Source organism: Oncorhynchus keta, chromosome 30 (assembly GCF_023373465.1).
Source record: "Oncorhynchus keta strain PuntledgeMale-10-30-2019 chromosome 30, Oket_V2, whole genome shotgun sequence".
Lineage (NCBI taxonomy): Eukaryota > Metazoa > Chordata > Actinopteri > Salmoniformes > Salmonidae > Oncorhynchus > Oncorhynchus keta.
Window position 1 is genome coordinate 59,836,108 of NC_068450.1, and position 15,498 is coordinate 59,851,605.

Below are 15,498 nucleotides of genomic sequence, written 5' to 3' on the forward strand. Positions count from 1 at the left end.
GTACCAGTCAAGTTTGGACACACCTACTCATTCCAGGGTTTTTCTTTATTTTTACTATTTTCTACATTGTGGAATAATAGAAGAAATCAAAACTATGAAATAACACATGGAATCATGTAGTAACCAAAAAAAGTGTTAAACAAATCTAAATATATTTTATATGGGAGATTCTTCAAAGTAGCCACCCTTTGCCTTGATGACAGCTTTGCACACTCTTTGGTCGTTCTCTCAACCAGCTTCATAAGGTAGTCACCTGGAATGCATTTCATATAACGGGTGTGCCTTGTTTAAAGTTAACGTGTGGAATTTCTTTCCTTCTTAATGCGTTTGAGACAATCCGCTGTGTTGTGACAAGGTAGGGGTGGTATATATAAGACAGCCCTATTTGGTAAAAGACCAAGTCCACATTATGACAAGAACAACTGCAATAAGCAAAGAGAAACGACAGTCCATAATTACTTTAAGACATGACGGTCAGTCAATGCAGAAGATTTCAAGAACTTTGAAAGTTTCTTTAAGTGCAGTCGCAAAAACCATCAAGCGCTACGATGAAACTGGCTCTCATGAGGACCGCCACAGGAAAGCAAGCTGGTGTGCGGGTTGCTTTGCTGGTGACACTGTTGGTGATTTATTTAAAATTCAAGGCACATTTAACCAGCAAGGCTACCACACCATTCTGCAGCGATACGCCATCCCATCTGTTTGTGCTTAGTGGGCCTATCATTTGTTTTTCAACAGATTACCCAAAACACACCTCCAGGCTGTCTAATGGCTATTTGACCAAGGATAGTGATGGAGTGCTGCATCAGATGACCTGGCCTCCACAATCACTCGAGGGATGAGTTGGACCGCAGAGTGAAGGAAAATCAGCCAACAAGTGCTCAGCATATGTGGGAACTCCAAGAGGTCTGGAAAAGCATTCCTCGTGAAGCTGGTTGAGAGAATGCCAAGAGTTTGCAAAGCTGTCATCAAGGCAAAGTGTGGCTACTTTGAAGAATCTAAAATATATGTTTAACACTTTGTTGGTTACTACATGATTGTGTCCAAACTTTTGACTGCTACTGTATGTAACACAGTGTGGAAACAAATGTAGGTAACACTTTACTTCTTGAAGATCTGACTTTAAACTGCTTATTATCATTACATCATTTAGTTTATGTAGGCCTATGTTATAGCCAGTTTATAACCTTATCTATGCATAAAGTGTTACCCAGTGAATGGATCATCAGTAAAGAGTGAGCGGTGCCCATCACCATTCTCAAGTTGCCCCTAACCTCAGATCTAGGATCAGATAACCTTACCCCAATTCAAAACATTAACCATAAGGGGGATGAAGGTATATCAGATCCTGGATCAGTGGATGGAGGAGAATTCTACCTAGTCCACCCAGTGGCAAGATGAGAGGGCAAAAAGAAGCAAACCAGCTCTCCCACCGTTCCCTAGTGTGTGTGTGTGTGTCCGTGTCCCTGAAGCATGAGCCAAGCGCAATTGTGCAACCCTGGTGGAGGTGAGACAAAAAGAGGAGAACGGAAGAGGAGGTAGAGAGAGGACTAGGAACAGAGAAAGAGGAGCAGATGAAGACTGAGGAAGGGATGAGAATAAAAAAGGGAAGAAGATGGAGGGATACAGAAGGCACCTCTGATGGCGGGATTCCTTTGCTGGGTGAACGACAGGAGTGTGTCCTCCGAGTAGTTCTGACTGGAGTGTGTGTGTGTGTGAGAGTGTGTGCATGTCAAGGTTTCTTCCTTCCGTTTCTCTTTGCCACTGTCCTCCTAGGTTGTCTTTTAGGTTTTGTTAAGTGTTCTTCTGTGTTAAACGATTCAAGTAGAAGCAAAGGTAAGTCATGTAAAATGTTAGTCTGTCTGATCAAGTTACATTATGTACCAGGAACTGATTCAGACCAGGTGATACTTGTTCTAAGTCAGCGATATTAATCAATGATTTAACATCCAGGGAAAAGGAAACCAGCAGTACTGTGGTCTTCGAGGCCTACATTTGCATAGTCCTGTCTTCGAATTAAACAGATAGTGAATGTATGTGATTTAATTTGTGATGAAACGCCCTCCTGTTGTAGCATGGGATACTGCAGTCCACAGAGACCAAGAGCCAATCAGAGCCCTGCAGGACCCCAGGCCCGAAATAACATCCTTCACTGGGAGAGAGAGAGGACGACCTCCTTTCCTCTGCCAGGATGAACAGAGGGGAGGAGAGGAGAGGAGAAAGAGGGTGACCCATTTTAAAAAGACAGGCACCAGAATGTAGGACTTTGGACTCACGAGGATGTGTCTGAGTGGAGGAGGTTGGGTGTGTGTGTGAGAGAGAGATCGGGCCATAATGGTGGAGATCAAGCCTACAATAAAACACAGCTCTGTCCACTGCTGATCGAAGAGCTCAATGATAGTTATGGAACAACCAGAACGTATGACATGTGAAATGAACGCACAGATCGGTATGCCCTGTCCAAATACTGATAAATAAATGTATTCTTCCTTAATTGAAAGTAACCACTAATTCATTACATGACTGGATTGGTGAAAGCTTAAAGTGGGACCCTAACTTTCACCGATACCCTCATGCCAAAGCAGTGATTACTTTGAGAAAAGGAGGATGCATTTTAAGAAGTAATGGAGCAGGGTCATGGGATGATTCATTGGTTAACATGACTGCACAATGGCACTGATGCTAGCATCCCCTTCCTGAATGATGCATTTGCTAGGCCAATGTTAGCACCTTAGCCTCTTCTACTTGAATAGGATGCTTTTTGAAAGCGGACGTTAATTGCGCCACCTGACTGATGCTTTTGCTGGGCTCATGTTAGCACGTTAGCATTGTCTACCTGAAAATTATGCATTTGCTAGGCTAATGTTAGCAACTCCACCTGACTGTGATGCATTCGCTAGGCTAAAGTTAGCACACTAGTATTGTCTACCTGAAAATGATGCTTGACAAGTCGAAGGGGTACTCTATGATGCCGGTGGTGGGGATTCGCACCCTCAGAACATCTTGCTGTGTGGGCAGATAGTTGTTGTCTGAGATACGGTCCAGATCAGTTAGATAGCTACAAACCGAGGGAGAAATCGAGAGAGACAGAAAGAGACAGACCACAGTCATATAAAGCACGGTAGACAGTAAGCATTACCGCCACACACCCTTATCAATCCAGAGAAGGTGGATCAGTCCAGTGTGGAAGGCTTGGGCGACCGTACCAAGTCTAGAAGAACAGTAGTGTTGGTCCGTATTAGGCTTCCAACACCACCCGAGCCCCATACACAGACCCACTCACCCCCCAAAGCAACTCTGAGAACGTCCGTTTCAGGTCTTTACCGTCACAATAAAAGACCTTGAGGCTTTAGTTTAGTTGTAGCAATTTTTGCATCAAGCTAACAAGCCATTTTGATGCCATTTCACATCCTTTCTAGTTTGGGGTTCTGCAACGATTGCATTACAGTTGGGTTGTCCTGAGTGGGCCCAGTCTCAGAGAGGTGCTATGTGGGGACCTGGGTGTGTGTGTGTCAGTGTGTTGCAGGACAGTGACATAGTGAGGACGTCGGTGGCAGCAGCAGAGGCAGAGAAGGAGCAGTCCCTCGCTGCAGTACCGTGACGGTACCTGAAGATGCAGTTCTCCAGGTCAAACGGGTACTCTATGATTCCCGTGGTGGGGACCCGGACACGAAGCACATCCTGCTGAGTAGGAACATATCCCTCCGCGGTGACGCGGTCTATATCACTAAGGTAACTGCAGACACACACAGACACACAGTCTATCACTACAGAAACTGGATGGCTGCACATACGCACTAACATGCTGACCAGACTGCTCGTTTGTGCGCCATTGCACGCATGTTGATTTCGTCCAACCACACCAGACGCGATCAAGACACGCAGGTTGAAATATCAAAACGAACTCTGAACCAACTACATTAATTTGGGGGACAGGTCGAAAAGCATTATATAAACATTGGGTTGTTATTTTACCTGAAATGCACAAGGTCCTCTACGCCGACAATGAATCCACAGATAAAAGGGTAAACAGAGTTTGTTTCTAGTAATCTCTCCTCCTTCGGGCTTCTTCTCCTTTGAATTTATATGGCGGTGTGCAACCAACTTTAAGGTGCATTACCACCACCAACTGGACTGTGGACCTCAGTTCATCCTTCAATCACACTTTGGGTATATAATCCGAAAAACTAACGAGGAGCTGGGAGAGGCGGGACTTGCAGCGCGTCAAGCGTCACAAATAGAATCAAGTTCTATATTAGAGCCTGGCTATGGAGACGCTCATTGACGTGCGCAAGCAGTGTGGGTGCAATGATAACGTCTGTGTACATTTATTTTGCCACGCTTACAATGTGAGCACTGTGGTCAGCATGTAATTCTCACACACACACACACACACACACACACACACACACACACACACACACACACACACACACACACACACACACACACACACACACACACACACACACACACACACACACACACACACACACACACACACACACACACACACACACACACACACACACTAGCTGTAATACAACAGGGTTTTTGACAGGGGGCAGCATTGGGAGCGATTCTTCAGCCCTGGTCCTGGAGATGCCTTGGGTATGCAGGAGTTCTTTCCAGCCCAGTCCAACTCAAACACACCCAATTCAGCTTATCAAGGTCCTGATGTCCAATTAGCCGGGTGTCAGCAGAGATGGTGTCCTCTCATAACGTTAACAGGCAACCAACCAGGAATCAAAGATCAACATTATGCTCACACACACACAATTCAATTTATTCTAAGGTTTGACTTGACTTAAATGTAAGCAATAGATTGTGTAAATGGTAAATGCATGTGTAGTAGTGTATTATTGTTGAATAAGTACTGGAGATTTATTCCCAGCACCTCTTAGAAGGTAAAGCAATGGTGTATGTTCAACATAAGCTTTCATTTAGCTGAGTGTGAGGGGTGGAGAGAGAAGTGCGTGAACTGTAGTGTGTGTGTGTGTGTGTGTGTGTGTGTGTGTGTGTGTGTGTGTGTGTACAGTGCATTCAGAAAGTATTCAGACCCCTTTGATTTTTTTTCCACATTTTTGTTACGTTACAGCCTTATTCTAAAATGGGTTACAAAAAAAAAAATCCTCAATCAATCTACACACAACACCCGATTTGACAAAGCAAACAGGCTTTTCAAAAACAGAAATAACTTATTTACATAAGTATACAGACCCTTTGGCCCTGTCCGGGGGTATCATCGGATGGGGCCACAGTGTCTCCTGACCCCTCCTGTCTCAGCCTCCAGTATTTATGCTGCAGTAGTTTATGTGTCGGGGTCCTAGGGTCAGTCTGTTATATCTGGAGTCTTTCTCCTGTCTTATCTGGTGTCCTGTGTGAATTTAAGTATGCGCTCTCTAATTCTCTCTCTCTCTGAGGACCTGAGCCCGAGGACCATGCCTCAGGACTACCTGGCATGATGACTCCTTGCTGTCCCCAGTCCACCTGGCCGTGCTGCTGCTCCAGTTTCAACTGTTCTGCCTGCGGCTATGGAACCCTGACCTGTTCATGTGCTACCTGTCCCAGACCTGCTGTTTTCAACTCTCTAGAGACAGCAGGAGGGGTAGAGATACTCTGAATGATCGGCTATGAAAAGCCGACTGACATTTTCTCCTGAGGTGCTGACCTGTTGCACCCTCGACAACTACTGTGATTATTATTATTATTATTACTATGAACATTTGAACATCTTGGCCATGTTCTGTTATAATCTCCACCCCGCACAACCAGAAGAGGACTGGCCACCCCTCATAGCCTGGTGCTCTCTAGGTTTCTTCCTAGGTTTTGGCCTTTGTAGGGAGTTTTTCCTAGCCACCGTGCTTCTACACCTGCATTGCTTGCTGTTTGGGGTTTTTAGGCTGGGTTTCTGTACATCACTTTGATATATCAGGCTGATGTAAGAAGGGCTATATAAATAAATTTGATTTGATTTGACTTTGCTATGAGACTCAAAATTGAGCTCAGGAATGTGTCGAGGCACAGATTTGGGGAAGGGTACCAACAAATGTCTGCAGCTTTGAAGGTCCAAGAACACAGTGGCCTTCACTATTCTTAAATGCTGGCTGTCCGGCCAAACTGAGCAATCGGGGGAGAAGGGCCTTGGTCAGGGAGATGACCGAGAACCCAATGGCCACTCTAACAGCGCTCCAGAGTTCCTCTGTGGAGATGGGAGAACCTTCCAGAAGGACAACCATCTCTGCAGAACTCCACCAACCAGGCCTTTATGGTAAAGTGGCCAAATGGAAGCCACGCCTAAGTAAAAAGGCACATGACAGCCCACTTGGAGTTTGCCAAAAGGCACCTAAAGGACTCTGACCATGAGAAACAAGATTCTCTGGTCTAATGAAACCAAGATTGAACTCTTTGGCCTGAATGCCAAGCGTCACGTCTAGAGGAAACCAGAGACTGCTCATCACCTGGCCAATACCATATCTAGGGTGAAGCATGGTGGTGGCAGCACCATGCTGTGGGGATGTTTTTATGCGGCAGGGACAAGGTGACTAGTAAGGATCAAGGGAAAGATGAACGGAGCAAAGTACAGAGATCCTTGAAGAAAACCTGCTCCAGAGAGCTCAGGACCTAAGACTGGGGCGAAGGTTCACCTTCCAACAGGACAACAACCTTAAGCACACAGCTAAGAGTTTCCCGAAGCCACTGCTGCGTGACAAATCTCAATGTCCTCGAGTTGCCCAGCCAGAGCCCGGACTTGAACCTGGTCGAACATCTCTGGACAGACCTGAAAATAGCTGTGCATCAACACTCCCCATCCAACCTGACAGAGTGTGAGAGGATCTGCAGAAAAATAAATGTGAGAAACTTCCCAAATACAGCTATAAATTTGCATTTTAAAATAAGGCTGCAAAGTAACTAAACATGGAAAAAGTGAAGGGGTCTGAATACTTTCCAAATGCACTGTGTGTGTGACAGTCAGTATCTCACTTTATTTATAGCCATCAGCTCTCTGGAGTTGGGGCAACCAGTCGAGAGGCACCAGAGTGAACCACACACACACAGGCGCAAATGCCTTAACCCCAACACACCCACGTGCGCTCACATCTACCCCTCCCCCACAGGAACAACCTCTTACACACAGAGACACACCAGGACATACTATTTAGTGGAGTCTGATAGCTGGTATTCCCTGCGTCTGTCGTAGGCCTCCTGTATCCCAGGGTCGGCCCACAGGGTCTTGATGGCGCTGATGTAGGGCTGGTCGAAACCACAGATCTTCTCTATGTCCACCTCCTTCACTAACATGGCATTAGACTGGGGAGGGACGGGAGAGACAGAGAGAGAGGAGGGAAGATTGAGCGCATTGGAACTAGATAGTGTTTGTGTGAGTGACTGTAGATGCGTTCTGACCAAGCCTATTCTGGTTGTGTGTGTGGAAGGCAGTGTTTTTTTTAATGGTTGCGTTAGTACTTCCTACCCGGTTCTGTTCGTATTTGAAGGGGATCTTGAGGTTCTCTGTGGCTTTGATCATAGACTGCATGGAGGTGAAGATGTTCTGGTACACCAGCCTGATGAAACCCCTCTTGTCCTCCTCTGTGTAGCCCGCCCCGTGGATGATCCTCATCTGCTTGATGAATGTACTCTTCCCACTCTCTCCTGTACCTGGACACACACATAGAACAACCACTGTTAGCACCACTCTCTCCTGTACCTGGACACACACATAGAACAACCACTGTTAGCACCACTCTCTCCTGTACCTGGACACACACATAGAACAACCACTGTTAGCACCACACTCTCCTGTACCAGACACACACATAGAACAACCACTGTTAGCACCACACTCTCCTGTACCTGGACACACACATAGAACAACCACTGTTAGCACCACTCTCTCCTGTACCTGGACACACACATAGAACAACCACTGTTAGCACCACTCTCTCCTGTACCTGGACACACACATAGAACAACCACTGTTAGCACCACTCTCTCCTGTACCTGGACACACACATAGAACAACCACTGTTAGCACCACTCTCTCCTGTACCTGGACACACACATAGAACAACCACTGTTAGCACCACTCTCTCCTGTACCTGGACACACATAGAACAACCACTGTTAGCACCACTCTCTCCTGTACCTGGACACACACATAGAACAACCACTGTTAACACCACTCTCTCCTGTACCTGGACACACACATAGAACAACCACTGTTAGCACCACTCTCTCCTATACCTGGACACACACATAGAACAACCACTGTTAGCACCACTCTCTCCTGTACCTGGACACACACATAGAACAACCACTGTTAGCACCACTCTCTCCTGTACCAGACACACACATAGAACAACCACTGTTAGCACCACTCTCTCCTGTACCTGGACACACACATAGAACAACCACTGTTAGCACCACTCTCTCCTGTACCAGACACACACATAGAACAACCACTGTTAGCACCACTCTCTCCTGTACCAGACACACACATAGAACAACCACTGTTAGCACCACTCTCTCCTGTACCTGGACACACACACCTACAGTGAGCTCCAGAAGTATTCGTTTTGACTCTACACTCCAGGACGTTGGATTTGAAAAGTGCATTCTCAACTTTATTGAGGGTATTTTCATCTATATTGTGTGAACGGTTTAGAAACTACAACCATTTTTGTACATAAATGGCGAGGGGGGGGAGGGGGTTAAGGGGACCAAAAGTATTGGGACAAATTCATTTGTGTATTAAAGTAGTCAACATGTTTGCATTTGGTCCCATATCCTTCGCACACATTGATTACATGAAGCTTGTGACTACAAATTTGTTTGATGCATTTACTGTTTGTTTTGGTTGTGTTTCAGATTATTTACCATTCATTTTTATTGGGCACAAAAAAAATGATTTTCTTACACTTCTACATTAAATGTGGATGCTTGTAATGGTGAGAGGTTAGCATGTCTTAGGGGTATGATATTTGTGCATCTAACTTTCACTCATCGTTATTCACGATTCATGCAGGACTATCCGTAACCATGGTAGCATCCACTTTAAATGTAGAAGTGTTACGAAACATTCTATTCTTATTTACAATAAAAGTGACTCCAAAATGGCTACACATTACTTACCATTCATTCCTGTTGGGCACAAAATAATATGAAACACAACCAAAACAAAACAGCAAATTCATCCGACACCCTGTGCTGTGCAACAGGTGCGCTAATTTAGCGGGATAGGTGTGTAAACGCTATTCATAAAATTACATTGAAAAAAAAGTGTGTAAATTGCGTTAAACCTTCACTACATCACTGGAGAGCATAGTGTACAGAGCCAGCGCGAGCGAGACGGAGAGCGCGAACGAGACGGAGAGCGGGAGCGAGACGGAGAGCGGGGGAGAGCGAGAAAGTCGAGGGAGGGTGTTGTGTTGTGAGTGCCAGGGTGAAGGGGAATCCAGTGAGATCCGCTTCAACAGTGTCATTCTTTAACACAAACAGCTACTACAGCAGCAGACAGCTTCTAACAGAAGGAACCAGATGTTTGTCAGATCTCCACAGTCATGTCCTCCTCCCCAGACAGACACCCCCACCAGCACCACCCAGAGCTCCATTCAACCCAGCCTGCACTGCAGTATCCAGTCGCACACTGGCTCTTTTCACCCCCATGGTCAACTACAAACCATATGACGGTTTGGGGTTACTATGAAATCCTACTACTGCAAGACCCCCAGTTAGACTCCCCTCACAGTTTCCACAAAGGACTGCTTGCTCACTCCAACCTTATGAATTTAAAATCATTGGCTTGGTCTAGGTATGGGCTACAGGGAGTTTCCACTGCCTAAACATTCCTTCTTTCACCAGTCCTTTCCAATCCATGAAGAGGAATGAATGAGTGCACACTTCCATGTGAAGAGTAACAATCGTAAACAGAGGAATGGGTTCAAATGAGGCTCTATCCAACCAATGACAAACACTGAACAAAACAACAAAAAACACAACATGTAAAGTGTTGGTCCCATGTTTCATGAGCTGAAATAATAGATCCCAGAAATATTCCATACCCACAAAAACTCTCGCTCAAATTTTGTGCACAAATTTGTTTCCATCCCTGTTAGTGAGCATTTCTCCTTTGCCAAAATAATCCATCCACCTGACAGGTGTGGCATATCAAGAAGCCGATTAAACAGCACGATCATTACACAGGTGCACATTTTGCTGGGGACAATACAAAGGCCAATATATAATGTGCAGTTGTCACAACACAATGCCACAGATGTCTCAGGTTGATGAAGCGGGCAATTGGCATACTGACTGCAGGAATGTCCACCAGAGCTGTTGTCAGAGAATTGAATGTTGACTTCTCTCGATGGCAATTTGAATGCACAAAAATACAGTGAAGAGATCCTGAGGACCATTGCGAGGACTATTTTTTTTGTGACCAGTCGTGAAATCCCATAGATTAGGGCCTAATTCATTTATTTTAATTGACTGATTTCCTCATATAAACTGTAACTCAGTACAAATCAATTAAATTGTTGCAAGTTGCGATTATATATTTTTGTTTTCTGTATATAATCCAGGGGAGGCAGGGGATTGGTTCAAACTAAACTGTCACATGACTTGACTGCCAGAAGTAGACCCCCGTCTTTCCAGTAGAAACTTGGGACCCTGCCATACCCTCATCTCCTTTAGCAAACACAAACCTCTCCAGGGCCCAGCCAGACACCATGCCTTACAAAACAGTACTGGGAACAGATCTAATTGATTACGCTAAACTGTTTATGCTCTCAGATATGTCAAAGGTTCTTTGTCCCGATACTACAGCCATCAGAGAGGGGGAGGGGGGAGTTATGGAAGATGACAATCAGCCATATCATTGGGTGAGATTAAACAACTTGAGCCGCTTGCCCTTTAAAGGAGGGGTGTTCCCCTACAGTACTGCTGCAACTCTGCTCTCCCTGGTAATTAACTGATTGGTTTCTGGCACCAGTTGTCCTCACCGGGGTCGTGTCTTGTACGAACGAGACAGAAAGAAACGGCGAGGTACCATCTGAACTTCTCCGATCAGAAATTCATTTTCTGATGCAGTGGTTTTATGAGGACTCACAACACACACATTTGGCTAAGTAACTGTTTTAGCTAGATTTACTTCACCTCGCTGGCTAAACTCTCACTAGCCAAGGGGGTGCTGGTAACCCATATTGCTCAGCCTCTCTGCACCATATGCACAGAAATACACATATACCCTGGAGGCAGGCTAACACCAGGCTACTGCCACGTCAATCCCTAAACACAGATCTGCTATATCTGCAAACGGAAAGAGATGGAGAGAAAGAAACACCACCACCTACATTCAAGGTTTTTGAAGAGCAGCCATATTTCGGTTGCCATGGCAACCATATTCTCTCCTCTTGCATTTTTTTCCCTCTTTCCAAGCGGATAGTAAATATAACTGCGCCTCAAGCTCTCTTTCTCACGCTGCTGCTATGTAGAAGGGCTCTGCTCCTCTTTTCAGTCTGTTAGATACAATACTGAGGAGGAGGATGAGGCTGTTTCTAGACAACTGTTGCGCAACCGTTGCGCTGCCGCCATGTTGTGTTGCTACCATGTTGTTGTCATGTGGTGTTGCAACCATGCTGTGTTGTCATGTGTAGCTGCCATGCTATGGTGTTGTCTTTGGTCTCTATGTAGTGTTGTGGTGTCTCGTCGTGATGTGTGTTTTGTCTTATATTTTTAATCCAAGCCCCTGTCCCCGCAGTAGGCCTTTTGGTAGGCCATCATTGTAAATAAGACTTTGTTCTTAACTGACTTGTCTAATTAAATACAGGTTAAATAAAAAAATATATATACAGTACCAGTCAAAAGTTTGGACACGCCTACTCATTTAGGGTTTTACTTTATTTCTACATTGTGGAATAATAGTGAAGACATCAAAACTATGAAATAACACATATGGAATCATGTAGTGACCAAAACAAGTGTTAAAATCAAAATATAATTTAGATTCTTCAAAGTAGCCACCCTTTGTCTCGATGACAACTTTGCACACTCATTCTCTCAACCAGGTTCATGAGGAATGCTTTTCCAACAGTCTTGAAGGAGTTCCCACATAAGCTGAGCATTTGTTGGCTGCTTTTCCTTCACTCTGCGCCCCTACGCATCCCAAACCATCTCAATTTGGTTGAGGTTGGGTGATTGTGGACGCCAGGTCATCTGATGCAGCACTCAATCACTCTCCTTGTTCAAAAAGCCCTTACACAGCCTGGAGGTGTGTTGGGTCATTGCCCTGTTGAAAAACAAATGGTCTTCCCACTAAACGCAAACCAGATGGGATATCTCTGCAGAACACTGTGGGAGCCATGCTGTTTAAGTGTGTCTTAAATTCTAAATAAATTACTGATAGTGTCAACAGAAGAGCACCCCCACACCATCACACCACTTCCTCCATTCGTCACAGTGAGAACCACACATGTGGAGATCATCCGTTCACCTACTCTGCATCTCACAAAGACAGTTTGGACTCATCAGACCAAAGGACAGATTTTCACTGGTCAAATGTCCATTGCTCGTGTTTCTTGGCCCAAGCAAGTCTCTTCTACTTATTGGTGTCCTTTAGTAGTGGTTTCTTTGCAGCAATTTGACCATGAAGGCCTGATTCACGCAGTCTTCTCTGAACAGTTGATGTTGAGATGTGTCTGTTACTTGAACTCTGGGAAGCATTTATTTGGGCTGCAATCTGAGGTGCAGATAACTCTAATTAACTTATCCTCTGCAGCAGAGGTAACTCTGGGTCTTCCTTTCCTGTGGCGGTCCTCATGAGAGCCAGTTTCATCATAGCGCTTGATGGTTTTGCGACTGCACTTGAAGAAACTTCCAAAGTTCTTGAAATGTTCCCGATCGACTGACCTTCATGTCTTAAAGTAATGATGGACTGTCGTTTCTCTTTGCTTATTTGAGCTGTTCTTGCCATAATATGGACTTGGTCTTTTACCAAATAGGGCTATCTTCTGTAAACCCCCCCTACCTAGTCAAAACACAACTGATTGACTCAAACACATTAAGGAAAGAAATTCCACAAATTAACTTTGAACAAGCCACACCTGTTAATAGAATTGCATTCCAGGTGACTGCCTCATGAAGCAGGTTAAGAGAATGCAAAGCTGTCATCAAGGCAAAGGGTGGCTACTTTGAAGAATCTCAAATATATTTTGATTTGTTTAACACTTGTTTGGTTACTACATGATTCCATGTGTTATTTCATAGTTTTGACAATGTAGAAAATAGTACAAATAAAGAAAAAACCTGGAATGAGTAGGTGTGTCCAAACTTTTGACTGGTACTGTATATATAAAAGATGCTGCTGATGTAAGGTCAGTTTTGTATTTCCCCTTCACAGTATTGGGATGCAGCCCAAGGAGAGAAGAGGCTGTGTTCCAGTACTGGAACACGGCCCGTGTCCTCAGTGAAAGATCAGTCTGAGGTCTGATTTATTTCTCGTGACCCTGTCATAAGATCTCTCCCTCCATCTCGCTTCTGTTCTGTCGCTTCCTCTCCTCTAGAGCACACTACCAGCCTCTGTCTCCCTCCTCTCCCCCAGCCCACTCCCGCCTCCCCTTCTCTTCACCCAGCCTCGCCCTTACTCCATCTCTCCTCTCATGCCCCTAATCGTTGTCTTCCTCCCTGAGGCTGGAAATCCATCTCCCCCATTATCATCCAACTCCCCTTTCCCTTCGCCTCTCCCGTCCCTCACTCGCTCATTCTCCTCCCTGTCAAGCATTTGGGATATTCAGAACTAGAATCTGTCCATTCTTTTTTGGTGGCGACCTAGAAAAACGGAGGTCACCTTTTAATAGACCACACTACTGGGTTTGATAACACTTTCCTTCCCAGTCGGCAAAGAGAGAGCGAGCGAACCAGAGCAACGGTTACATATACACTCACACACCTTTTACTAGCTGACACTACTTGGGTCTTTCCAGGCAGCAGCGCGAGAAAGACAGCATCGCTTAGAAAAACGCCCACGAGGCTACAGCGCAGGGTGAAACACACAGCCCACACACACACACACACACGTCTGGTAAAGAGAGGGGTGTATGTGGTATCAGATATGATGGTGGCAAGAGAGCAGAGTAATAGGGGAACCTTGCGCAAAAACCTCATCTAACGGAAACACACACAAACAGTACTGATTTTTAGCGGACACTAAACATCACATTTTAAAAATGTCTTGGTAAATGCACACAAATGTTGAGTGTGTTTGTTTAACATACAATTCCTCAGGGAAACAGAAAGATAGAATGCGGTCAGCAAAAAATCTGGACGTTGTGTTGAACTTGAGTAGTGTGTGTGTATAAATACAGTTGAAGTCGGAACTTTACATACACTTTGGCCAACTACATTTAATCTCAGTTTTTCCCAATTCCTGGCATTTAATCCTAGTAAAAATTCCCTGTTTTGGGTCATTTAGGATTACCACTTTATTTTTAAGAATGTGGAATGTCAGAATAATAGTAGAGAATGATTTATTTCAGCTTTTATTTCATTCATCACATTCCCAGTGCATCAGAAGTTTACATACACTCAATTAGTATTTGGTAGCATTGCCTTTAAAATTGTTTAACTTGTGTCAAATGTTTCAGGTGGCCTTCCCCAAGCTTCCCACATGGTCATTATGGCCAAACAGTTCTATTTTTGTTTCATCAGATCAGAGGAAATTTTTCCAAAAAGTACGATCTTTGTCCCCATGTGCAGTTGCAAACCGTAGTTTGGCATTCTTTAATGGCGGTTTTGGAGCAGTGGTTTCTTCATTGCCGAGTGGCCTTTCAGGTTGTCGATATAGGACTCGTTTTACTGTGGATATAGATACATTTGTACCCGTTTCCTCCAGCATCTTCACTAGGTCCTTTGCTGTTGTTCTGGGATTGATTTACACTTTCGCACCAAAGTACGTTCATCTCTAAGAGACAGATCGCATCTCCTTCCGGAGAGGTATGATGGCTGCGTTGTCCCATGGTGTTTACATCCACAGGTACACCTCCAATTGCCTCAAATGATGTCGATTAGCCTATCAGAAGCTTCTAAAGCCATGACGTCATTTTCTGGAACTTCCCATGCTGTTTAAAGACACACTTTATGTAAACTTCTGACCCACTGGAATTGTGATACAGTGAATTATAAGTGAAATAATCTGTCTGTAAACAATTGTTGGAAAAATGACTTGTGTGTCATGCGCAAAGTAGATGTCCTAACGGACTTGCCAAAACTAGTTTGTTAACAAGAAATTTGTGGAGTGATTGAAAAACGAGTTAATGATTCCAACCTAAGTGTATGTAAACGTACAACTTCAACTGTATGTTATTTCATAGTTTTGATGTCTTAATTATTATTCTACAATGTAGAAAATAGTCAAAATAAAGAAAAACCCTTCAATGAGTAGGTGTGTCCAAAATTTGACTGGTACTGTACATAGTAAAGACACTGAAACACAACAAACCAGAC

The 15,498-nt window shown here is 44.5% G+C and overlaps 1 protein-coding gene and 1 long non-coding RNA gene across 5 annotated transcripts in view; both read right to left on the reverse strand.

The window, feature by feature from the left end:
• LOC118363868 (guanine nucleotide-binding protein subunit alpha-11-like) overlaps nucleotides 1–15,498 on the reverse strand; it is a 32,912-nt gene that overhangs the window by 2,969 nt on the left and 14,445 nt on the right. The window contains exons 1-4 of one of the 3 annotated variants that reach the window (XM_035745152.2): nucleotides 10,062–10,181; nucleotides 7,475–7,659; nucleotides 7,157–7,311; nucleotides 2,930–3,058 (exon numbers count right to left, since the gene is read on the reverse strand). In XM_035745152.2, the coding sequence (XP_035601045.1) occupies nucleotides 2,930–3,058; nucleotides 7,157–7,311; nucleotides 7,475–7,621 (431 nt within the window). In that variant the 5' untranslated portion in view covers nucleotides 7,622–7,659; nucleotides 10,062–10,181. Of the gene's footprint in view, nucleotides 1–2,929; nucleotides 3,059–3,607; nucleotides 3,737–7,156; nucleotides 7,312–7,474; nucleotides 7,660–10,061; nucleotides 10,182–15,498 lie in introns of those variants that run through there. The other 2 variants (XM_035745151.2, XM_035745149.2) reach the window with 2 other exon arrangements.
• LOC127914034 (uncharacterized) lies at nucleotides 7,661–8,772 on the reverse strand. 2 transcript variants are annotated; one of them, XR_008087683.1, is made up of 3 exons: nucleotides 8,245–8,772; nucleotides 7,855–8,099; nucleotides 7,661–7,757 (listed from the first exon to the last, which is right to left on the reverse strand). It is a non-coding gene; the product is annotated as an uncharacterized LOC127914034 (long non-coding RNA). The 2 variants fall into 2 exon arrangements; XR_008087684.1 differs by having other exon boundaries at nucleotides 8,196–8,772.